The 26,687-nt window shown below is 34.9% G+C and overlaps 1 protein-coding gene across 2 annotated transcripts in view; it reads left to right on the top strand.

The window, feature by feature from the left end:
• Positions 1–376: 376 nt before the first annotated feature.
• The window catches only part of LOC140443597 (ATP-binding cassette sub-family C member 4-like), a 116,833-nt gene continuing 90,522 nt past the window's right edge, over positions 377–26,687 (top strand). For both annotated transcript variants that reach the window (XM_072534946.1, XM_072534947.1), the window contains exons 1-2: positions 377–669; positions 3,523–3,765. In XM_072534946.1, coding sequence (XP_072391047.1) covers positions 596–669; positions 3,523–3,765 — 317 coding nt within the window. In that variant the 5' untranslated portion in view covers positions 377–595. The remainder of the gene's footprint in view (positions 670–3,522; positions 3,766–26,687) is intronic.

Raw genomic sequence — 26,687 nt, 5'->3', positions numbered from 1 at the left:
TAACATAATTCACAAAACACCTTAAAGCTAGTACAAGAGCTGCTCTTCAAGAAAGAAAATAACGTACCACACTATAATCTTGATAATCTGTTTAGAAGCAAAGCCACACGAATTGGAGCTTGCCTAAGGCCTAAGGTTAGTAACACAAACTACTAAAAAACATAAATAAAAACAATTTAAACATCATTCCTTTTACATAGAAATTTTGTATGCTATTGACTTTAAAACGGATAATTTTAATCTTATCATTTAAAAATTTATGTGTTTCTTTAATTTCTATGTATTGGTGATTAAATTACTTTAAAATAAATATTCTTTGACTTCGTAGGTTGGTTTTTTACATCGGTTAAAATAATAAGTATCAGATCATTCCATACAAGTCTAGTAGTGTGTACCTATACACAGACGTGAAATATTTTTTAATTTTAATTTATAATGCGACACCTTGTTTTGTATCGTTGTACTTTTCCAGTATTTTACAATCAGTAATTAGTTACTTACTAGTTAACTTAAACAATAATTACCATAATTTTGGAGCACAGTTTAACCACAAATACTATGTTTGGAGTGTGTAAATAACCTTCGACCGAACGTAATGGACGTAGCAACTGAAACAAAAGAAATTAGTCCTGAGTATAAATCATCTCTATTATCGCGGATATTCTTTTTGTAAGTAAAAAGTTATTTATTTGTTATATTACAAATTTAAAATGGAAAATTATTTTTTTTTTAATAATTTTATACAATAAATACCTGTATATAGATACCTAAATACCTACGTTTAAACTCATAGTTTATAAAATATTCTATTTTGTTTTATTTGACAACACCTAAGTGTATTATGAGAATGGTCTAAAATTAATCTAACCTATGTAAGAACACGTAGGATTTTTATTTTTTCGCATGTATTTTTCAAGAGAGTCTCCTCTTCACTTAATACTATATGTGACTATGACCTTATCGTTTGTTGCAAAATGAAGTTTTTTGTAAGTTTGGGATTAGGAAATAGTTATATCTCGCTAATCATCCAAGAACTTCCATCGTTAGATAGGGGCCTTCCCTCATATGTCCGGTGTTTTCTATCTGGCGCCATTTGCATCCATCTTGGTCCAGCATGTTGTTTAATGTTATGTGACTACCTAAGTTGTGCTTTTCCTCATTTGGCTCTTATGATTCCAAGGTCTTTATTGTATAATTATTTTGTTCCATCGGTCATCCTTCTACCTTAGTGTATCTACTACCAGCAAATCGCTTAAGTTTGATACTTAGTTAAGACGTCTTTTACGTTGGTTTTACTGCGGATACAGATGTTTCTATTCCTGACAGCCCACTGTTTATCATCTGTCTTTCTATGACTCTTTGCGTTTTCACTATTTTTTTTTCTATATTATCCTTGGTAAATGCCCAAGTTAAACAGTATAAGTAGCTTCAATTAATATAATAACAGTTTTAGTTTGTATTTTAAACTAGCCAATTATTTTTATCTAAACATAGTTTAACAATAACAACTAGAAACTTAAAAACTCAATCAGTACTGTTATTTAAACTGCCAACTTCCTCTGTTTATATATATTTTTTTACGTTCTAGACATTACTGGACATTTCGGAAGTTTTCAATAACATCTTGAATATTCTTGATATTCTTAACACTTCTTTTCTTTTGTCAAGGGACTTTTTCCATATGGTGTAAATTCCATAAAACTGTCGTAACTGTAACACTGCTCCCCCCATTATAGTTATTCGCCTCAACAAGCATTATCTCAGCTACATTTCTTGTTTGTAACATTTTTTTCTACAGCCTACAGATTCTTGGTAATTTAATGTTTCCTCCTCCTTTAAGGAGGGTTTTAAGGTGAATCCCGGGGGGTAGGAGAAGAAAACTTTTTGCATCCTTTTTGGGGTCTCAAAATTAACATTCTCAAAAAAGCAATGTCTATACCTATACCCCGTAAGAAAAAGTTGAAACCATATGAAACAATAAAACCCTTTAAAGTTGCACTTTCTTTCAGTCCCAATTTTTTAATAATAATCAATAGCTTATTCTACACTCACCTTTCAGGCTAAGCGGGTGGGTGGTCTTGCCTTGTTCTGTTGGCGTTTATCCCCTGCTTTGGAGATGCCAAGACCTTTTGAGTTGTACTATTTGAATCATTTTACAGTTGCATAAGTCTTGTTTTATTTATGATTTTGGTTGCAACCAGCGTTTTTCTAAACGAAAATATAAAGATCCAATAATAGAGATTCAATCTTGTGGATGTCAAAAAACTATTGAAGGCCTTGAGGAAAATGCCTTGATTTGATTGTAGGATAAATTACAACGTATATGGTCCCTATGAAAATGAGATAGGATGCCTCACTCACGAGATAGAATAAGCAAAGAAAGGAGAATCACGTAAAAAACTAAGGACTATTAAATTTATTCCGAAAAGGTATTTGGTAGGTTCTTTCAAAATATCTTCTCTTCTACTTCTTCCTTCTTGTATGTAGGCTTTAAAGCCTGTTTCTTCTTCCATATTAGCCTTATGAATTGTTTAAATTGTCGCACCATATTTTTCTTGATGTGCCAATACTTCTTCGTCCATTATCTCGTGCTATCTCGTGCTATTCGTATCCTCTGCCATTCTATTAATGTATTCGTTCCACTCCCTATTTCCGTTTTTTACCCATACATTTATGTCTTCTATATTGCATGCTATTCTTATGTTTTCGCTTCTCTCCCTATCCAACAGACTTTTCCCTGATATTCGTCGAAGTATTTTCATCTCTGTTGTTTCTAGTAGTCGTCTCGTTTTAGTTGTGTCAGGTCTTGTCTCCGCCGTGTATGTTAATATAGGTCTAATTGCTGCTTTATAGATTCTTGTTTTTTGTGTCTTGTCTTGGGTGTTTGTTCTTCCAGATTGTGTACAGATCTTCTCCTTTTTTAGAACTCTTATAACAGTTGATTGGTGGATATTAATATCTAGTGCTACCTGCCTAGAACTGGTATGGGGATTTTCTTGAAACACCAGTACAACGTCCAGTTTCTTGGCTTCGGATATTGATTTTCTACCAACTCTGTAAAGATCTTTAACATGGCCCGTTTCTCAAATTTTTTTTTTCAATTTTACTTACTGTAGATTAAGTAATTGGTTCGCGATTGGGGTATTTAGCATTAAATAAATTACGAACTTCTGTTTGAGTCCTCACTCTATCTCCATATCCAATCATGATTAAGATCTCGATTCGTTCTGTTTCTGTTAGTTTCATATTTGTAAATGCTGTTATTAATGTTGGCAAAAAACTCAAAGAGTAAATATTTGACGTCTATTATTTGAGAGATTCACAGATCATTGACAAATAAAGACGACTCAATGACAATATTGATTTAAATATTTTTTGAATTGAACTTTTGAATATTTACTACAATAATTAATTTCAGATTATAATGTAGCAATGTTTGTTATCATTATATTTTTTTTTTTTTTTTTTTCGAAACCATCAAAAAACAGCTATTTTGTGTACCTAATTTACGTATTTTTTTAGATGGACTATTCCCTTTTTTATAAAAATTCTTAATGGTACTTTGAAACTTTCTTATTTTGCTGTTAATGTTGAAGATGATGCCAAAATTCTTTTAAAGCAGTTAGAGGAAAAATGGATTACAGAAGTGAAAAATTCAAAAGAAAGCAGAAACAAGCCGAATTTAAAGAGAGTCGTAATGGGAATTTTTCGTAAAAAGTTAGGAATAACTTATACGTGCATGGGAATCAACTTTGTTATTTTGAGGTAAGAATAATCCTTACTCCTCTAATTACCCTACCAATTCCTAAATGTGATCCAATCGTTCTAAGGATGTTGTTTAGTTGTCATCAGTATGTTTTAGTTTGCGGTCATTTCAATATTTACTTTATTACAGTAAATTTGTGTTATTAGTCTATATTTTAATTTCTATTTAATTCCGTAGCTTTTAGCACCTGTTATTTCAACGTATTATTTGTAGCATCTCATATACATAACCAATATAAAGAAAAGTTTACTTAGCAAGAAGGCAACTACTTAACATACACAATATACAATAAACCAAATAGTTACAGTATAACAAATTAAAAGTCATATAAAAAAACACTTATTCTAAAGAACGAAAAAGTAGCGAAATATCTTCATAATACTCGCAGTATTATTGGCTGACGATGCTATTTCTCTGGATCACTCTTTCGGCTTATATCAGTATCAGGAAAATCTTAATAAATCAGTAATTCTTTCTATTGGGTGATTATCATTTCGACATTGAACATACCTTCTTAAGTTTTTTAGAGGTCAACTACTGTGTTACAATTTTTGAAATAATTGCCTAGCATTTAGTTTTGTACGTCATATCTAGACATAAAACAATTTTATAGGGTTATACCGATAGTTTCCTTAAAATCATCTTATCTCTTATACATGAACTCCATCTATTCCATTATCCCATCGTTTGGCTGTATTACTAATACTTAATACTATTACTTTTCACAATCAATTGCCACCTGAACGTATTATCTTATTATAAAGTAATAACTTGACCTTTAAACCAACATTCCAGATTCTGTGATTTTATCCTCCTACGTTATTATAAATATTTTTCTTTAAAAACTTGTCTTTACTGTTCCAGTTTTTGTTCTAAATCCCTTTAAGTATTTCTTATTTACGTTACATAATTACCATGCATTAGACACTACTCAATATTTTCCTGTAGTGGCCCTGTTATCTGATCTAACGCTAATAAGAATAAATAAGGACTAAGCACTGAGCTCAGACCCCATAAATCTAGAGAAATCTAACGCATAAACGCGTAACCATACTACGATCATTTAGAAGATCAACTAATTTCTGCATTAGTTTTAAAAACAGAGCCAAAAATTCCAGTCAAAAATTTACATAACTCTATTCGTCGAGCAGAGGTCATTGATTCTTTGATGACCTGCCGACAAAAACGCAATCTAAAAAACCTCAGAGTATATGCCCCTTAATTACAGCAATAATCAATTCGGTTCTAAAATTTTACTATGTTCCCGATTACTAAAAAATTGCAGATGCAATTATAATCCTTAAAAAAATTAAACCCGGTTGCATCTTACACACCAATTTCACTGCATAACATTGTTTACGTTTAAGTTCTACGAGAAACCTTTGTAGAAGAGACTTGTGGAGTTCTTAGACTTCTTAGCTTAAAATATTATATCCATATTTCAATTTAAGTTTAGACTCATTACCAGCCACTCTCATTTCTTAAAATGCACTGACAGAAGCCAACACATACATAACACAAGCCATTAACAATCGTAAAAATTTCGTAATGAGCTATGTCAAATTTGACTGTCACTTCCCTTTATTAAGTTAATGCAAACTTAATCGTAGAACGAGTTATATTAAAATTTCAGATTCCTTCCAATAAAAATGTAAACGAATTTTTTTAATGTCGTAATACAGAAGGTGCTTTTAAATTAACAGTCGAAAGAAGATCGTTTCAAAATGAGGAAAAATTTCGAGAATATTTTAGACTTTCCAGAGATTTATTTGGAACTGTCTTACAATTTATAAGGGACGATATTACTAAAAAACCCTACAACAGAAGATATCACTAAATTATTACAATAATAATAACTATTGAAAAATTATAATTTCGGTATAGATGTGTACGCTGTGAGCTCAGCTGAACGTTTGCGTCAAAATCAAATCGCAATTGATTCCAGCGCACACCGTCGACGTACACTGCTATTGCTGTGCAGCCCGCGCAACTAAGCAAAACCTAACAAACCGTTATCATGGAGAACCATTCCTTTGATTTTGACGAACGTACGCGGCGTTCGACTGACCGTGAGTTACGCGTCGCTCACTGTTCTAACAAACCCTAGCTTTAAGCTACGGTTTGTTAGAACAGTGCGCAGTGCACAGCATACACGTACAGCAGAATCTGTGGGACTCGACTCACGGCAGTTTTGGTTTAGTCGGTTTGTTGGATTAATTCGCATAAATACTCTGTCGCTCTGAAAACAAGTTTAGAAATTAGAACCTAACCTAACCTTCTTACCTATGGAAATTATTTTCACGTTTATTCTCTCAAAGGTTGTACGTTTAAAAAAATGAATTCTTGAAAACTTAACGCAATAATTTTATTTCTCCAAGAAGAGGAGGAAGAAGAAGAAGAGTTGATAACGTTAAATCTAAATAAAATAAATAAAAATGTAAATGAAATTTTTTCATGTCGTAATACAGAAGGTGCTTTTAAATTAATCGTCGAAGAAACATTGTTTAAACGGAGGAAAAATTTCGAGAATATTTAAGACTTTCCAGGAATTTATTTGAAACTGTCTTACAATTTGTACTAGATCCACTAGTCTTTTATCTTCCTTAGGAGAAAATTTAGTAGTCATCACTTAATTATTACAATAATAATAACTATATAAAAATACAATTACAATTTCGGTAGATATGTACGCTGTATGCTCAGCTGAACGTTTGCGTCCAAATCAAATCGCAGTTGGTTCCAACGCACACCGTCGACGTACACGGCTATCGCTCTGCAGTCCGTGCAGCTCAACAGAACCTAACAAACCGTTATCATAGAGAACCATTTCTTTGATTTTGACGAACGTACGCGGCATTCGACTGACTGAGTTATGCGTCGCTCACTCTTCTAACAAACCATAGCTTTAGTTCTCAGAACACTGTTATATGCGGACGATACAGTATTCATGGCCGTGGAGAGAGATTTAGCGATAATTAATCATGCTAAACAATAAATTAAAATAATCGAAAGATGGTATGCAATTCGCACACCCAACCCACTCTGATGATCTCAAACAATTACCACCTAACACTACATAAAAATACTCGATTCTCAATCATCAGCGCCCTATTTGGAAGTCCAATTAACAAGGAATCCTCACTAGAACATTAAGATAACTAACACCCTTTTGCACTGGTTTTCTGTAAAAAATTTCGTTTAATAAACTATCAAAGTATGTTTTCCATGGCTCTTGACATCCAGTTCGTAAACTAGTATTTTATTAATTTCGTCTCAGATATATCTAATCTGATTAAAATCTGTTTTATTTATTCTAGCTACTATATATAATATATATATATATATATATATATATATATATATATATATATATATATATATATATATTTAATTTAACAAAGCGATAGCAGCTTTTGCTAGAAGATTTAATCTTTTACACATTTCGCATATCGTTTTCGTTCATGGCCCCCAAAGCATGACTTAAGTGCGTGCCCTCCAAGTAAAAACCTGGCAGGACCCTGGGCTACCCGGCCTTTCGGCATACGCCCGTTAGTGAAACCTCTGCCCCTACGAGTCCGACACCAAAGTGAAGGTGCCATGGGGCGCGTACCAAAGACGTCCCGTGGGTCCCCCCGTGGGGGTACCCCGTAGGGTTACCACGACACGTCTAGTACACGCGACCCGCGGGGGCTCCACCTTCCCCGTAGTACCTGTGTTGTGAGTACCCTGCCTACCCGTTACTCCCACACTACGGGCGGGTAGGTTCGGCAGGCGGAGGAATTTCCACCTCACACGTAGACAGGTCGCCGCCGAGGATCTCTCCTCTACCACTCTTGGATCTCCCGGTGGGTACGTGCCGGGACACCTACACCACTCCTGACCGCCGTCAGGAGCGGTATATCCACACCCCTCCTGACCGAGGTCAGGAGAGGTATTTACGGGCCCAGCTCGTTCAACCTCACCAGGCTCTTTTGGAATGGGAGTAGAGTGGTCCCACGAGTAGTCTCGTCTCGGATACCAGGAATGTAGACCGGTGACCGTGTCGCCGAAGCGACCGTGTGCGTTTCTACCAACCCGACACGTCAAACGACGGCTCTCCACCTCCCTATTCCTACCCATTAGTCGCCTCTTATGACATACAGGGCTTTCTGACCCCGGCCGTATTCTTATCTCCGCGAGCCGGACGGAGAAGCAGGTGGCGCCTCTGTACGCTAACCACTGCAGTAGTGAAGCTTTAGGAGACATTCGTTGGACTCTCCGAGTTTGAATTTGTATCAGGCCAAGTGTCTGATGAGGCTGGGATGGGCTGAAATTATTCATAACACTTTATTGATACCAATTCGAGCACGGGAAGTTTAACGAATTTGTTCTCCTAGGCCATATATTTGGCCATTTAATTCAACAAAGCGATAGCAGCTTTTACTAGAAGATTTAATCTTTTACATATATATATATATACATAAATTGGAATATGCCGGCAAAGTTTAAAAGTGTATAAAAACTTGTGCAAACAAATGGGAAAATGATAGGTCGTTTGTGTTTGCCTAATATTCGGTTACCAAGAACTATTTGTATATTTCGTTATTTAACTTAGATTTAGAAAGTAAGGATTTGTATAAGTGTGTGTAATCACACGATTTTTAAAGGTCTAGATGGCGACTGACGAATTAATATATACAAAGAACTAGATCGTCTTAAGAAACCAGAATTATTGGAAATACTTATTCACAAAACGGTTCCCGAAGGAATAAAAATTTGTGAAAGTGTCAAAAATGTTTTGGAGGTCAGTGGATCTTCTTGTTCCGATGTGAAACTGTGCAGTAGTGATTTGAGGTTAGAACTCACTCAACTACAGTGCAAGTTAAAGTGTGCCGAGATCGAGATTACTTACTTAAAATCGTTAAATACACAGCTAGTAAAAGGTAGTGAACATCAAGATTTAATTATTTCTTTATTAAAAACGAATTCAAATAAAAATATTGAACATAAACGGACTACGTCCAACGTTGCCAAACCTACTAACGGGAGACTTAAACCACCTGAAAATTCAAATGCTGTAGCTAATAATAGTAGTCGTAGTCGTAGTAAAAGTCAATCCACGTCTACTGTGGAAGCAGCACTTCCAGCTTCAGTTGATTTAGGAAGTAATGAGTGTCAAAAGGCCCAAGAAAGTATTATGTCATCTGTAATAAATCTTACGAAAGAAGCCACAAATGACGAAGCTCCATGGCAGAAAGTTCAAGACAGAAACAAAAACAGAAGACAGTTAGTTGTTGGAACTGGTGCTGGATCTGTTAAAGGTGTTCCAAAATATGTTGATCTACATGTGTATCGTATTGATCCTAGCACCAATGTGACTGCAATGGAAAATCTTCTGAAACCCCATTTTCCGGAAGTGCTCTGCGAGTCTATTGAGTCTCGCTACCCAAGTCTTTACACATCATTTAAGGTCCGAACATATCAAAATAATTTCACTTATGTCTAACAGAATTATGGGAAACCATTGACTCTATTAATATTGTATACATTGATGGATTTACTATGAGTAGTAGTTATTGTAGAAACTCTTCAGTAAGAGGAGGTGGTGTAGGAATATTCGTAAAGAGAAATGTAAACGCTCATAATATTAATGTTAAAAAATTCTGTTCTGATAAACATTCAGAGTTTTGTTGTTCTTTAATTAGGGATAAAAACAATACTATTTTTTACATATTGAATTGCTACCGATCTCCGTGTGGAGATATAAATATTTTTTTAAATAATCTTGACTGTCTTGTAAATTTATTTATACAAGCCAAATGCATGTTTGTTATATTATTTGTTGGGACTTTAATATTGATATGAAAACGTCAAACAAAAACAAAACAAAACTACTGAATTGCTTATCTGTTTAACAAATACCAGCATAACAACAATTGATAATATTTTTGTAAATTTTTCTAATTGAGGTACATCATGTATTCTTGACAACACTGTGTCTGATCATAGAACTGTTTTAGTTGAACTTGAAATCGATATATCGACCTTGCCTATATCTTGTCAAAAGCGATATTTTTCTGAGAATGGGACAGATAATTTTGTTATGAGTCTTGTGCTGGAAGATTGGAATCTTGTTTATGGTATACTTCATACTAATTGGCTTTTAATGTGTTTGTTGATATTTTTTCGTATTATTTTAACAATAATTTTCCATTGCAAAATAAACGTATTATAAATGATCATAAAAAATGGGTAAACACAGAAGTACGCTTATCTAGTCTATCCATCCAATGGCACTACAGTTCAAATCGGGCCTTGGCCTCCTTCAACAGTCTTCTCCAATCATCTCGATTTACCGTTGTTCTTTTCCATGAACGCGTTCCCAGGCAGTTCCTGGCATCCTCATCGACTTCGTCTTTCCATCTCTTTTTAGGTCCCCCAACAGGTCTTTTTTCCTGCATTCTTGCATTTAGTAATTTTCCGGGGATTCTATTCTCATGCATGCGGACCACATGCCCTACCCATCGTAATCTCTGCAGTTTAGTATATTGTGCTAGAGTTGGTTCGCTATATTGCTCGTATATTTCTCTATTATACCTATTTCGCCAGTTGTTGTTCACTTATTGGGCCCAGTATCCTACGTAATATTTTTCTTTCAAACACATCTAATGCATTCGCAGATTTCTGTGTCACCACCCATGTTTCACAACCATAACTTACTATAGGCCTGATTATTGTTTTATAGACCCGGAGTTTTGTTTTCCGGTGTACGTCTCGCGATTAGAATATGTGGTCCATCGCGAAATAGGCTTTATTTGCCAGCATAAGCCTTCTATTTATTTATGCTTCTTCTTCATTGCTTGCGACCAGATCCATTCCTAGGTATGTGAATCTATTTACATGTTATATATCGTCAATAAAGTGTTGTTGCACCGGCCTATTTGATCTGGTTTGTATGAGTAGTTTTATTTTATTTGTATTTATTGCTAGCCCTACTGCTTCTGCACTCTATTTCAACTCAACATAGGTTTCTTTCGCTGCATTCACTGTTCTGCTCATTATGTTTATATCATCTGCGTATGCTGCTAATTGGGTAGACTTGTTTTTAAGTATGTTATTTCCGCTCACCGTCAACCGTCTAATTACATATTCAAGAACAAGATTAAAGAGCGTTGGAGCTAGTCAGTCGCCTTGTTTCAGTCCTTGCGTTATCGTAAACGCATCAGTGATCTGTCCGTGAATACATACCTGTGCTTTTGTTTCTGTCATTGTCATTTGCACTAGTCGTATTAATTTTGATGGTATGCCAAATTCTTCCAATATATTAGGTAGAATTGTTCTATCTATTGAATCATAGGCTTGTTTAAAATCTACAAAGAGATTGTTAACGTCGATGTCATATTCCCATGCTTTGGCTAGTATTTGTTTAACTGTAAATAGTTGGTCAATGGTAAATCTATTTTGCCTAAACCCTGCTTGATATTCCCCGATAATTTTTTCCGTAAGAGGTTGTAGTCTTCGATTAATGATGTTTGTGAGTATTTTATATCCCGAACAAAGTAAAGAGATGCCTCTATAATTCTGACACAACAGTTTGTCTCCTTTTTTATGAATAGGACAGATTATACTTTTCTTTCATTGTTGGGGAATTTCTTTTTCTATCCATATCTCTCGTATTAGCTGGTACATCTGTTGTGTCAAATTCCTTCCTCCTTGCTTGAGTAGTTCTGCCGGTATTTTATCTATTCTTGGTGCTTTATGGCTTTTTTGTATGTGGATTGCCGTTTGGACCTCCTCTAGTGTTGGGGGTCTAGTTAATTCATTTTCTTCCCCATCTTCCCCCAGTTCTTGTTGTTGTACCTCCTGTCGTGCCTGCTGCTGCCTCTGTTGTTGTAATGGTGGTTGTGTCCCTTTGTTTAGTAATTCCTTAAAATATGTCATCCAGGTTCTCTTAATTTCGTCCATATCGCTAATGATTTCACCCTTCTTATTTTTGCAGAGACTAGTCCTCGGTTTGTATCCCTGTCTTAGATGTTTGATAAATTAGTATGCGCTACGTGTTTCGTTTTCCTTAAACTCCCTCTCTATGTTTAGTATCCGTTGGTTTTCATACTTTCTCTTTTTCTGCCTGCACAGTTTATCTGCTCTTCGTCTTTTGTTCTCATGTTCTGTTTTTCTTTCTCTAGTACGTCTGAGTATGTAATTCTTATTTGCTTCATTTCTTTCCTGTATAGCTTGTTTGCATTCTTCATCGAACCATGTTTCTTCTCTCCGTTGTGTCTTTGTTCCTAAGACTTCTTTCGCTGTGTTGAGTATGATACTACTTATGGTGTTCCATTGGTTTTCTATTGTGGAGTCTGCTCTGTTTTCTTCTAGTAATTTTTCATCCATTGTTCTCTTAAATCTTTCTTGTACCTCAGAGACTTTTAGGTTATCTAAGTTTAGTTTTTCTTGTTTTGGATATTTTTCCTTTGCCTGTCGGCTGATTTTGCATCTAAACCGTGTCTGTACTAGCAGATGGTCTGAGTCACAGCTTGCGCCACGTCTGCTTTTTACATCTAATATACTCGTCGCCATTCTTTTTTCAGCCAGTATATGGTCTATTTGATTGATCGTATTTCCGTCAGGTGATATCCAGGTGCCCTTATGTATGTCCCGATGTGGGAAGCATGTCGAACTGATAATCATATTCTTTCTAGCTGCGAAATCTATTAGACACTGGCCATTCTCATTTGTGTCTCTATGCAAACTATGTTTCTTTATTACCCCTATGTACTCTTCTTCTTTTCCGATCTTGGCGTTTGTGTCGCCTATCACCATTTTCATGTCGTTTCTTGTTATTGAGTCATAGATTCGTTATAGATCTTGATAAAAGGCTACCTTAGTGTCTTCTTCCTGTTTATTTGTGGGACAGTGTACATTTATAAGGGTTATGTTAAAGAAATGCGTTTTTATCCTAAGCTTGCAGATTCTTTCATTGATGGCTTGAAAGTCTGTTATCAGGTGCTTTATTTTATTATCTACGATAACAGCTACTCCAAATTCTTTATTTCTTTCATCTTTACCGCTATACAGTATAGTGTGTGTTTTAGTGTCCCGGATACATTTTTCCAACCATTTAATTTCTTGTACTGCAGTGATTCCTATTTTTTATCTTTTCAGTTCGTGTAGAAGGATCCTCTGTGCTCCTGGCCTATTTAGCGTTCTGACATTCCATGTTCCCAGCATAAATTCCATATTCCGTTGCCAAAGTCGTCGTCGTTCCGGGGCTCATCTGAAGGTTTCGTAGTAGTACTTTTTTACAAGAATAGGTTACTGGCCTATCGCCCAACCCCCTTTTCGGAGGACCATTTCTCCTTTCCTCGTCAGCCCTGACCCTACTTTCCACTGGGGTTAGTTACCCAGTCTCCGATAAGGTTGCTCAGGTTTGCCAGGGTTCACCCGTGTGATTAAGCCACACTTCTTGGAGGTGAGGATAGGAATTGAGTAGGAGTGGCTAAAGGTGTTATCAGGAAGCAACACCTTGTATTGCGCATCACTACTCCTTAGAACCCCATAGAACCGCTTATCTAGTAGTAACTTAAAAAACTTGCATGTTTTATTTAGATCCTGTCCATGTCTTCGTGAATATTACAAGTTAGAAAAAAAGAAACACCAGAAACTTTTATGTTTGACAAAGAAAAATTATTACCAGAATATTATTTCGTCATCAGATAATCCTACAAAAAGTGCCTGGAGACTTGTTGCTGACGTGACTAACAATGTTAATAATAATGGAAGGAAAAATATATGCCTAAAATCAGATGAAAATTGTGTAATAGATAAACGCCTTATTGTTGCTAACATGTTCAATGTTTTTTTTTAAGAATGCTCCAATTGAAGTTCGTTCTAAAATTCCCAGTTGTCAAAATAGTACTTAAAGGAAACCGCCTTATAATGAAAATTAAATTTTTTACAATTATGTCCTTACATTCCAAATGAGCTGAGTGAATTATTGATAGGGAAATTAAAATCTTCAAAATCCTGTGGTGAGGTATTTGATGAAATACCTCAATTTTTATTAAAAAAAGTAATTCCATTCATACTATCACCTTTATCATTTCTAATAAACTTGTCCTTTTGCAATTGTATCTTCCCGGATTATCTAAAGTTGGGAAAAGCCTGTACATAAGAAAGGTGATCCAAAGGATATTAGTAATTATTGCCCAATAACTGTCCCTTTAGTGTTTTCGAAAATATTCGAATACTGTTATCTTAACAGATTAAACTCTTATTTATTGGAGAACAGTATTGTTAGTAAATATCAGCATGGGTTTCAGGCAGGTAAGTCTACAAATACAGCAGTTAATTCATTTTATGAGACTTTAACTAAATATATTGATGCGGATGAATGCCCTGTCGGGATTTTTTGTGATCTCAGTAGGTGTGTGACTGTGTCGATCATACGTTACTCATTAATAAGTTAGAAAATATTGGAATAAAAGATCTCTCTCTAAAATGAATAGAATTCTACCTATCAGAACGTCGTCAGTATGTCTCCATAACAGACTTATCCCAACAATCAGTAAATATTTGCAAATCAGATTACATTTACATTCATATGGGTGTTCCGCAAGGTTCTTTAATTGACTCAATATTATTTCTTATTTACTTAGTTGATATTGTCTCAATAAATACTGCTGTACAGTTTACACTTTATGCAGATGATACTTCAATACTTATATCAGATATAACACATATATCTTTTGAAAATAAATGTAACAAACTTTTGTGTGATCTTAGTTATTGGTTTTCCTCGAATTACTTACAGCTTAATGCGGATAAAACGCATGCTATTCATTTCCACAATAGACAGAAACGTCTGTTAGATATCGAACTATCAATATATTCTAGTTCAATGCCTAAAGTTTTTGGGTTTGTATCTTGATGAGTGTCTCAATTGGAAAAGGCAATGTTATGATATTATTTCCAAAATAAACTGAGCATGCTACCTACTTCGAAACCTCAAAGATATACTAAGCTAAAACAGCTAATTATGCTGTATTATGCTCAGGTAGAGCCTCGTTTGCGGTATGGCATAGTATTTTGGGGTACGTCTTGTAAATTCAGTGAAGTCTTTCTATCTCAAAAGAGAATAGTCCATTGTATTGCTGGTATTTCTCGAATAACTAGCTGTAAGAGTTATTTTACTAGATATAAACTTTTAACTGTGCCATGCTTATATATTTTTGAAGTTTGTGTTTTTATTCATTCAAATCTTGAGAAATTTAAAACTAATAGTCAAATTCACAATATAAATACAAGGCAGAATCAAAAATTATATGTGCCTGTTTCTAAAGTAAATATGCATTTTTACTCACCTGCAATAATAGGTCAAAGAATATATAATAAGTTACCCGAGCCAATAAAAAAATGTAATAATATGAAAATATTTAAATTAACTTTAAAAGATTTTTTATTACAGACTACGTTTTATTCTGTTGATGAATATCAACATCAACATTAGTAGTTGACATTATTCTAAGTATATGCTAGTAATTTTACATTTTCTATTTGTGTTTGTCTTGTAATCTTTGGTTAAGCGTAATTTAGATTTACATTTATATTTACTAATTTTGTTTTCTAAACTGTGACTGATCCTATACAAATTTTATTTGTCAAAAAGGAAATAAAGTATTACTATTATCCAGATTTAGCCATACGGCTCACACTCCCTCTAAGGGGAAAATTCACTCATCCCAGATACCTACGGTATCAAAAGAATTGAGCTCTGGTGGGACTCTTTCCGTGTTATCGAGCCCTAGGTGACTTGGTATGTTGGATTATCTCCCAAAAATGTTCGTACACATCTGGACGTCGCGAGGAGTACAGCTTTCTGTATGGCCTTATAGAGATGTTCATTTAGACCCAACTGTTTTATGTTCGCTAGGAGGTTTTTGGGAATAACACCATTATTATTATTATTATCCAGATTTAGCCCTACGGCTCACACTCCCTCTAAGGGGAAAATTCACTCATCCCAGATACCTGCGGTATTAAAAGGATTGAGCTTTGGTGGGACTCCCTCCGTGTTATCGAGCCCTAGGTGACTTGGTTTGCTGGAGTATCTCCCAAAAATTTTCGTACTCATCTGGACGTCGCGAGGAGTACAGCTTTCTGCATGGCCTTATAAAGATGTTCATTTAGACCCAGCTGTTTTATGTTCGCTAGGAGGTTATTGGGAATAACACCAGTAGTAGATAGAATAATAGGTACTGTCTGGGTACTTTCCATTCTCCATTGTCTCCTGATTTGTATTTCTAGATCTCTGTACTTGGCGATCTTTTATCGCCACATCTGTTTATTAACTAGTATGAGATCCGGTCTATTATGCGCCACTGGTTGGTCTGTAAGCACAGTGCGGTCCCAGTATAGCTTGTAGTTGTCATTTTCAAGCATTCTGTCAGGGACGTATTAATAATAAGGAAGATGGTCGGTTTGGAGAAGTCCCAGTTTGTCAGCTAGTTCTTGGTGGATAATCTTTCCGACTGAGTCATGGCGTTCTTTATAATCAGTACCAACAAATGCCTGGCAGCCACCAGTTAGATGTTGGATGGTTTCTTGGGCTTGGCATCCATATCGGCATTTGTCATTTTGAACTTGAGGATCTTTTACAATATATTTCAGGTAATTTTTAGTTGGAAAACCTGATCCTGAATGGCAAGTAGGAATCCCTCAGTCTCGGGAAACATATTTGCTGATGTCAACCAATAGTTCAACGCTGTATTCTCGACATATTCTTGGCTAATCTCATTGAGATGTCGCCCATGCAGAGGTTTACTCATCCAGGTGCGCATTTTTTCTTGTTGAGTCAGGTGGTTTAAGCGCATTTCTTGTTCCCTTAGTTTAAGCGGCGTTGTATCATCTACTGCACAAATTACTCGATGTAAAGTAGATGTCTCAGCCTGTACCTGAAAATAAGTTCTTAAATTAACAATTTGTTTATCCAATTGCTTACCTATATCCATAAGTCCTCTTCCCCCTTGATACCGCGGTAATGTTGTTCTTTCTACTGCACTGCGTGGATGATGTTTTTGCGCCTTTGTGAGAAGTGTTCTTACTTTCCGCTGAAGACTCTCTATCTCCATTTTCGACCACTTTTTTATACCAAACAAGTAGTATTATTATCCAGATTTAGCCATAAGGCTCACACTCCCTATAAGAGGAAAATTCACTCATCCCAGATATCTACGGTATCAAAAGGATTAAGCTCTGGTGGGACTCTTTTCATGTTATCGAGTCCTAGGTGATTTGGTACGTCGGTGTATCTCCCAAAAATTTTCGCACGCATCTGGACGTCGAAAGTAGCACAGCTTCCTGCATGATCTTATATAGATGTTCAATTAGACCCACCTTTTTTTATGTTTTCTAGGAGGTTCTTCGGGATGACTTCAGTGGTAGAAAGAATAATAGGTATCGTCTGGGTACTTTCCATTCTCCATTGTCTCCTTAGTTGTATTTCCAGATCTCTGTACTTTGCGATCTTTTCGTTATAATTAACACGCAGATTATTGTTGTTAGGTATCGCCACATCGATTAGTGTTGTTTTTCTTGTTAGTTTATTAACTAGCACGAGATCTGGTCTATTATGTGCTACAGTTTGGTCTGTGAGCACAGTGCGATCCCAGTATAGCTTGTAGTTGTCATTTTCAAGCATACTCTCAGCAACGTATTGATAATACGGGAGATGGTTTGTTTGTAGAAGTCCCAGTTTAAAAGCTATCTCTTGATGGAGAATCTTCCTACTGAGTCATCCGTTCCTTATATTCAGTTGCAGCAAAGGCCTGGCAGCCCCCGGTAAGATGTTGGATAGTTTTTTGGGCTTGACATCCATATCGGCATTTGTCGTTTTGGACCTGAGGGTCTTTGACGATATATTTCAGGTAATTTTTGGTTGGTATAACCTGATCCTGAATGGCGAGTAATGAACCTTCTGTTTCAGGAAACATCTTTTCTGATGTCAGCCAATAGTTCGACGCTATATTGGCGACATAGTCTTGACTGACTTCATTCGGATGTCGCCCGTGCAGAGGTTTACCCATCCAGATGCGCATTTTTTCGTTCTTAGTAAGATGGCTTATGCGCATTTCTTGTTTCCTCAGTTTGATAGGTGTTATGTCATCTACTGCACAAATCGCGCGATGAAGAGTAAATGTCTCCGCCTGCACCTGAAAATAAGTTCGTAACTTAGTAATCTGTTTTTTTAATTTCTCGCTTATATCAATAAGTCCTCGTCCTTCTAAATACCGCGGTAATGTCGTTCTTTCTACTGCACTTCGAGGATGGTGTTTTTGTGCCTTTGTGAGGTGTGTTCGTACTTTTTGCTGAAGGGTTTCTATATCCGTTTTAGTCCACTTAATAATTTGTTTTACTCTTCGTATGAACTCTGATGTTAATTCGATTTTCATTTGTTTATGGTGAATTTTCCGCGCTTGCTTTACTCCTAGATATTTATACATGTCATTTTCGCCCATAGCCTCGATGTTTTGGCCATTTTGCATATCGAATCGTAAGGGCTAAACCTTTCCCCTGACTGTAGTACACGACATTTGTCTAACCCAAAGTGCATACTGATATCATTTGAAAACGTTTCTACAGTTTTTAGCATTTGATCTAAGTGATTTCAAGTGGAAGCTATTAGTTCCAAATCATCCATATACAACAGATGATTAAGCTTCGCCACTACAGTATTGTTGTTTTTAATGCTGAAACCTGAGTCAGTGGAGTTCAATAGCTGAGATAGTGGGTTCATCGCTAGACAGAACCACAATGGACTCAGCGAGTATCCTTGAAATAGGCCGCGGTTAATTTCGATATTTTCCGTTTCGATATTGCTTTCACCAGGTATTTGGAGGTGAATTTTAGTCTTCCAATCTGTCATTATATGTCTTAGAAAGGTCACTATATTATCATCGACTTTATATATTCTTAATATATCTACCAGCCAATCATGCGGCACTTATTATTATTATAATATAAACTTCGGCTTTTCTATGTAATGTAAATTGTGTAAAAATAAAAGCTATCTATTCAATTCAAGAACAATGAACAGTCGTTAGGGTTTTGTTGACAAAGGAATTTGATAGTAGATTCTAATAAAAGGCAGTATGGTGAGTCAAGGAAAGTTTGACGAGAGAAAGAGAGGAGATGGTAAGATATTTTTGTTTTGAGTGATTTGATTGAATCGAGAGAGGGATTGGAGAAGTAAGAGGAAAGGAAAGTTAGTCTGGTTGTTTTGGACAAAGGAAAAACGAGAAGTCTAAGATACAACTGCAAGAGAAAAAGTTTTTTCCTGTGATAAGAAAAAAAGGTGTGAACGTTGTGAGATAAAGTGGTGAATTGTGAAAGAAAATTTGTGAAGTTGTTTGTGGCAGCAGAAAACCGTAACAGTATAAGATGAGATCTTCAAATCCACAGTTTGTAAGTTTTTCTTTTATTATAAGAATTATTTGAGGCGAGGCTGCATATGTTTTGGTACGAGAGTAAACGAGATCAGGAAGTGTGGAGAAACAGCATAAGGAGAATCAACATAAAGTTTACAGTCGGTTCACAATTTGTTGATAGCTCACTACAAGTTTAACCCTAATTAGAAAACTGAAATACAGAGAGGATAGGTAATACGATATAATAGTAAAAACCAACCTAAAACTGACGGTTTAAGACGTTTTCGACTAACCCACCTTATATCTGAAGAAATACAATACCTTATAATCCTATTACGGGGGTATTGTGAATGATTAGAGATAAACGACCAGTGTCGTAGAGTATATGATTGAAACATTTATTTGAACTAAATAAATATATTTTTTAAATTGTACTTATGTAAATTGTATTTTTTAATAAAACTTATTTATTTTATAGTCGATCGGATAGCCAAGCGGGCTGGGCGGCTGGCTTCTCCTTCGCTTCACTGCGAGAGATGTCAGTTCAATCCCCAGCTCGGTGTACAGAAAACAAAAAGGCTAACGCAGCAGTTTAAAATTCTAAATGAATCTGCGGCTTAGTCTAGAATATGCTGGTATCTGATCGGCCTATGGTGGAGCAGTACGGTAAGAGATAAGGGCTTGCGGCTTGGTGATACTCCTCCATAGATCCCTACCGGAAGGGCGTGTGCCGCCTAAATACCGGGTATATATATATATATATATATATATATATATATATATATATATATATATATATATATATATATATATATATATATATATATATTATATATATATATATATATATATATTTATTTTATTCAAAAATAAAAAGTTTCTGGCCATTTGTAAAAGATACATTTATTTAATTAAGGAAAAAGGCGCCAAATGTGGCCTGGCAAAATTTCCAATGTGTTTTAAATGTATCCATTATTTTCGAATCCGGAGAAAACTAATAAATATTTTTGAAAAATTTAAACGCAGAATGAAAGATTACATTATTACTCAGGGCAGAAAGTCCCTGAAAACTTCTACAATGTTTATTTTAATATGTTATGTAACAGGGGTGAAAATAAAAGAGAAAATATAGTATAATTTTTAATTGAAAATATTGCATGCAAAAGAAAGTTTTTATTTATTCTAAAAAATATTTCATTCTGCCTTTAAATTTTTCAAAAATGCTTTTTAGTTTTCTCAGGCTTTGAAAAAAAAATGGATACATTTAAAACACATTGAACATTTTGACAGGCGACATTTTGCGCCTTTCCCCTTTAATACCTTACGATTACAACTACTATTACTTACCTTATATAGTTACGATTGGAAAACTATTCAAATTCAAAATAAATAGGATCAACTTCGGAATCCGAGTCGTCTTGAGGGTTAATAATTAGGTTAATAATCTCTACGGTCGCATCAATTATGTTATCAAGATCCCACATTTTTTGTTCTTCTTCTATTACATGTCTTACTGCATCTTTCCAGTTTTGTTTTGTAATATGTTATAAAGACTCGTATAACAATTCACGCACAGCTTGTATTTTATATGACGTATTTTTTCTAGCCACATAACTTTTCATTTGTGCCCAAATTAGTTCAATTGGATTTATTTCGCAGTGGTAGGGTGGAAGTCTAAAGACTGTGATGTTTCGCCTTTCCGCCATTTTGTCAACTACGTATTTCTTGAACTTAGATTTGTGTTGCCGGGCAATTTTTAAAAGTTCTGCTTTTACCATTTCATCTTCGTAAGGCAGATACTTATTCCGCAGCCAGTCAAGAATATCCTGTTTCTTCCACGCATTCGTTAGAAGTCTTTCTACTAGTCGTGAATGATAAGGTGCATTATCTAATACTATAATTGAATTTGGTGGTATGTGTTCAATCATTTGCTCAAAATACTCTTCGAAAACATCAGCTGTCATCTCCTCGTGATAGTCTTTTGTGCTTTTGGAATGAAATTCCAACAAACCATGCTTAACAAATCCTTTTTCACTGCCAATGTGAGAAATTATTAATCTACTGCCTTTACCAGATAGTGGGGAGATACCAGTAGACCAACCTTCCATAAAGGCTTGCATTTAGCTTAATATATTTTTATCTGACCTAATTTTTTTTAGAGTATGACCTGAGTTTACCCACGTTTCATCCTGGTAGAAGATGGGCCTTTCTTCAGCCCGGAATTTTTGTCTGATTTCTCCCACCGGAAATTTAATTCTTTTAAAACTTGCCACAATTTAGTTCGTCCGATATGAGGCAAATCCGGGTCGTCTCTAACTTCTTGTAAAATTTTGTTTAGGTTTGGTATTTCTTTTTTGAAAAAAATCCATGAATTTTCCTTCGAATACCATTTTTGGCAAATTCATCAATTTCAATAGGCTTTTTCCCTCTCTTTAAGTTTTTGTTTGTGTTTGGGTTAGCTATACCGTGTTTTTTTCTTTCTGATAGGAACCTATATAAAGTTGACTCTCCTACGCCAGTCATGTTGGCACAACTTTCGACTATGTTTCGAACAGTATTTGTGGGATTCTGAGAAACCAGAGCATCGTGAACATTCAGGACAATAGTCTTCTCTCTTGGTGAATAGACAGACTTACTGACTGTACGCAACAGTACCGGTGTAAAACTTGATGATGAAGCCATCACAAACAATCCAACAAAACGAGCACGAGCGAAAGGTACGTATATGTTAGTAGGTATATGGAATAAAAAATCACTCACGCACTGCATATAATTCGCAAAAGAAATATTCGAGACGCTAATTACTGCCGTAGATGCGGAAACACCGAAAAGCCGTAAATTACATGCGATCAAAAACGTACTAAACAAAAAAATTGTTTTCGTTCGTAATAACTTCACCCTTTCAAGTTAAGTTTCGAATATAATTATATTATTAAAAATCTGGGAAATTCCATCTTAACTATCTTGCAACGAATAGTATTATACCTTCGGATATGAATTCCAGGTTTTCTAGTAAAGTGATTAAACGCGAAGATTAGCATTGAAATATTCAAAGAGATAAGGTATTCTTATTTACAAAATTGTTAGTAGTTAAATTCTTATTTTTATTAATATAATATAATAACCAACATTAGTCATGAAAGTTTTAATTGTTTTTTTGCTAAATATATTAGTATCAAAATATTATCAATATTATATATAACAGTATTAAAACATTATATTATTATTTAATGAATAAACACCTTAGGAACGCCTATGATTTATGACCGTTTTATGAGTTTGAGGCATATTTCGTGCTCTCAACAATTTGTGAACGAAGAATAGTTTGTTTTATTGAAAACAAAAGGTAGGCCCAGAGATTTGGAGCGAAGTTTTGTTTTTGGATATAGAATTGAATAAAGACAGATTTTTTTTATACAAATTTATAAGACCGGAAAGAACATTAGGATCATATGATCTGTTGTTATTGATATTGATAATTATATGATATAATTGTGTGTTTTTTGTAAATCTATTTTTTATACTAAGGTTTCTAAGAAACATGCTAATAAAATAGAACAATATGTGGGAATCTCAGAAAGAATTGCAATGATTGTGATGAATATAAACGAGAAAATCACCCTAAAAATCATTCAAGTGTACGCCCCAACTTCAACACACCCCGATGAAGAGATAGATGAGTTCTACGAGAAAATAATAGAAACCAACACGAACTATCACAGCACTTACACACTTATAATAGGAGATTTCAACGCTAAGATTGGACAACGACTAGAAGAAAGCGAAAACTATATTGGTGAATTCGGCTATGGTGTTAGAAATGAGAGAGGAGAAACCCTGGTTAACTTCCTACATAGCAACAAATATTTCGTAATGAACACATTTTATAAGAAAAAACCGCAAAGAAAGTGGACGTGGTTATCACCAGACGGAAAAACAAGGAACGAAATCGATTACATCATTTGTAACAAGAAAGGTATCGTAGAAGATGTAACAGTAATAAATAATGTCTCTCTGGGTAGTGATCACAGAATGGTTAGAGCTAAACTAAGGATTAAGTATAGCAAACGTAGAATTCACTTTAATAACACGATACAAATAGACACAGAAAAGCTAAAAGTCGATAAAGAAAAATATGCTAGCAAATTAAAAACCGCCCAAGCACTGAATCTAGAACAACTCAGCGTTAATAAAATTAACTCAGTTATAACAAAAGAACTATTGAATGCTAGCTCAGAAATAGCAACCCGCCATAACAACAAAAAATCAAAAATAAGTGCAGAATCGAAGAATATGCTGAAACAACGAAAAGAGCTCCTGTCACTAAATAAAAGAAATACCACAGAATACAAAGAACTTAATCGAGCCATACGAAAACAGATAAAAGACGATATTAAAAAACATCAACAAGAACATGTAGAAAGAGTGATAGAGAAAAATCAAAGTCTGAAATATACCAAACCGAAATTAGGAAAGAAAAATATTATAACTATAAAAAATCAACAAGGCCAACTAGAAACAAGCAAAGCTCAGATATCAAACATAGTTGAAAACTTCTATACTGAGTTATACCGCTCAAGAAACGATCCCCCCGACTCTTCAAAGCAAAATCTGAAAAGACAAATAACAAACGTAAATTCTGAAGTAATGCCCGAAATAAGCGAAGTAGAAATAGAACATGCAATTAAAGAATTGAAAAGAAATAAAGCACCGGGTAGTGATGGAATTCTGGCAGAAATGTTGAAAGAAGGAGGAGAAGAAGTCATCAGGTACCTAAAAATACTTTTTAATAAATGCCTATTTGAAGGAAACATACCAAGGGAATGGAATACTGCTAACACAATATTAATACACAAAAAAGGGGACAATACAGATCTGAAAAATTATCGTCCAATATCACTACTATCACAACTTTATAAAACATTCACAAAAATAATTACAAATAGATTGACAACAAAGTTCGATGTATATCAACCAGTAGAGCAAGCCGGATTTAGAAAAGGGTTCAGTACATGTGACCATCTTCACACACTAAAGGTCCTAATAGAAAAAGTTAACGAATACAATTTACCAATCTGTTTAGCATTTATAGACTACGAGAAAGCTTTTGACAGCATAGAATTATGGGCTATTGAGGAAGCACTGGTCAACAGCAGAATAGATTCTAGATATAGGATATTAATACATAATATATACCAACACGCTGAAATGGTAGTCACGATGGATAACGGAATGAAAACGAGACCAATAAAAATCAACCGAGGAGTAAGACAGGGAGACACCATATCTCCAAAACTATTTACTGCCGCACTTGAAGACATCTTTAAATCACTAAATTGGGAAACGAAGGGACTGTCGATAAACGGAAAGTATTTAAACCATCTAAGATATGCAGATGACGTAGTACTAATAGCCGACAGCTGGAAAGAACTGAAGACGATGATCGATGAGCTTCATACGGAATCCATAAAAAAAGGACTGAAAATGAATCTGAGTAAAACTAAGCTAATGTCGAATAAAGATGATCAACCGATGATAACCATCCAAGGAACAAAAGTGGAACATGTAGAAGAATACATATATCTGGGTCAGAATATCAAGGTAAACAAAGAAAACCAAACTACCGAAATAAGCAGACGAGTAAGAATAGGATGGGCCGCATTTGGAAAGCTCTCATACATACTGAAAGACAAAAAGATACCCCAAAACCTTCGAACCAAAGTGTTCGATTCTTGTATCCTTCCCGTTCTCACTTACGGAGCTCAAACCTGGACATTCACAAAAAAGAACATCGACAAGATTCGAAAAACTCAGCGAGCCATGGAACGACAGATGCTTGGTATCTCACTAATAGATCGGCAAACGAACGAAGCAATCCGGAACAAAACAAAAATAAAGGACGCCGCGAAACAAGCAGCTAAATTAAAATGGAAATGGGCTGGACACAACGAACGTCTCGAAGATGGTAGATGGAACAAAGAAGTCGGAAACTGGCGACCGTACGAAGCGAAGAGACCAAGAGGAAGACCTCAAATGCGCTGGAGCGACGATATCAAAAGAGTCGCAGGACCAATGTGGAAACGCCTAGCACACAACAGGGATGAATGGCGAGAAATGGGAGAGGCCTTTATTCGACAATTCGGATAGAAAAAGGGCTAAAAAAAAAAAAAAAAAAAAAAAAAAAAAATTATACAGCTGGTATATTTGAATTTCCATGATATAATATATTGATAAAAGATACATATGGTATTGTTTGTGTATATTTTTATTCCTTTTTGTCCTCATACTTGCAAATACAACATAATTGATACTGAGCCACGGAAGTAAGTACTGAGATAAACAAAGTTATGGGTAAATTAATCAATTTAGATATTGTGCTATAAAATTAAATTTTCCTTACCATAACAAGTGGTCCAACGTGAGAGGCAATTGAAAGTATCAACTTTCTGAAGTTGATACTTCAGACTTGAAAGTATCTGCAAGCATCTAAACACAGATGCTTGCAGTTTATTTTAATCTGAAATTAATTCTGGTACATTTCTAACATCAAAATTTAATAAAATAATTTATATTACCTTTGAGTGAGTGAACATTTTTCGTATTTGCAATAAATTTACTAATTTAAAAATTTTAAAAATCTTATTATTTGGCGAGGATACGAATCCGGTTTGGAAACATTTTATTGATTTGTTGGAATAAACATTAGAAAGTAGAAAAGAAATGTTTGTGGCTAGAAACAAAAGCAAAGAAAACCAAAAACGAGAAGAAAATTTAGAACAGGAAGAAATTTTAGAAACAACAAATATGGAGACCGAAAGTCAGGAGAAATCGGGAATAGAAAAAAATTTACAACTTATGCAGTTACAATCACAAAAAATGAAAGAAAATTAACAGGAAACAAAACAAGCAATGGAAAAAAATCAACAGGAAACAAAATTAGTAATGGACGAAACAAAACAAACCATAAAAAATCAACAAGCGACAAAACAAGCCTTGGAAGGGAACAAGTGATAGAAAAGGTCAACAGGAAAATGGAGGAACGTATAGAAAAATATGAAAAGAAGACAAAAGGATGTTTAAAAATGATGAAGAAAGATATGGAACAACAAGAAATGAAAATTAAAGAAAATTTAGAGGAATTAGAAATCAAATTCGAGAATGCGCTACAAGACGACAAACGAGAAATAAAAGAAAAATTTAATACATTACAGAAGCAAAAACAAATTGTGGAAATCAAGACTCAACAAAAATTCGAAGAAAGAAGGGAAATAGTTATTCATGGTACAGGTGAGGTGAAAATCCAATTTGGCGGGGATGTGAGAAAAACTCACCTGGTTGCTTTTATCAAAAAAAAAAGAATACAATACGTCGAAGATTTTGAAGAATGTGAAGATACAATAAGAAACCATTTAAAAGAGAAAGCTAGTCTGTGGTTTAATAGTAAAGTAGATGAATTTATCAGCTGGGAGAATTTCGAAAAATGATTGTTACAATATTTTTGGGGAAAAATCCAGCAATTG

This window comes from Diabrotica undecimpunctata, chromosome 6, assembly GCF_040954645.1.
Source record: "Diabrotica undecimpunctata isolate CICGRU chromosome 6, icDiaUnde3, whole genome shotgun sequence".
Classification (NCBI taxonomy): domain Eukaryota; kingdom Metazoa; phylum Arthropoda; class Insecta; order Coleoptera; family Chrysomelidae; genus Diabrotica; species Diabrotica undecimpunctata.
The sequence above is the reverse complement of the archived record's forward strand: the minus strand, read 5'-3'. Positions and strand labels throughout refer to the sequence as shown.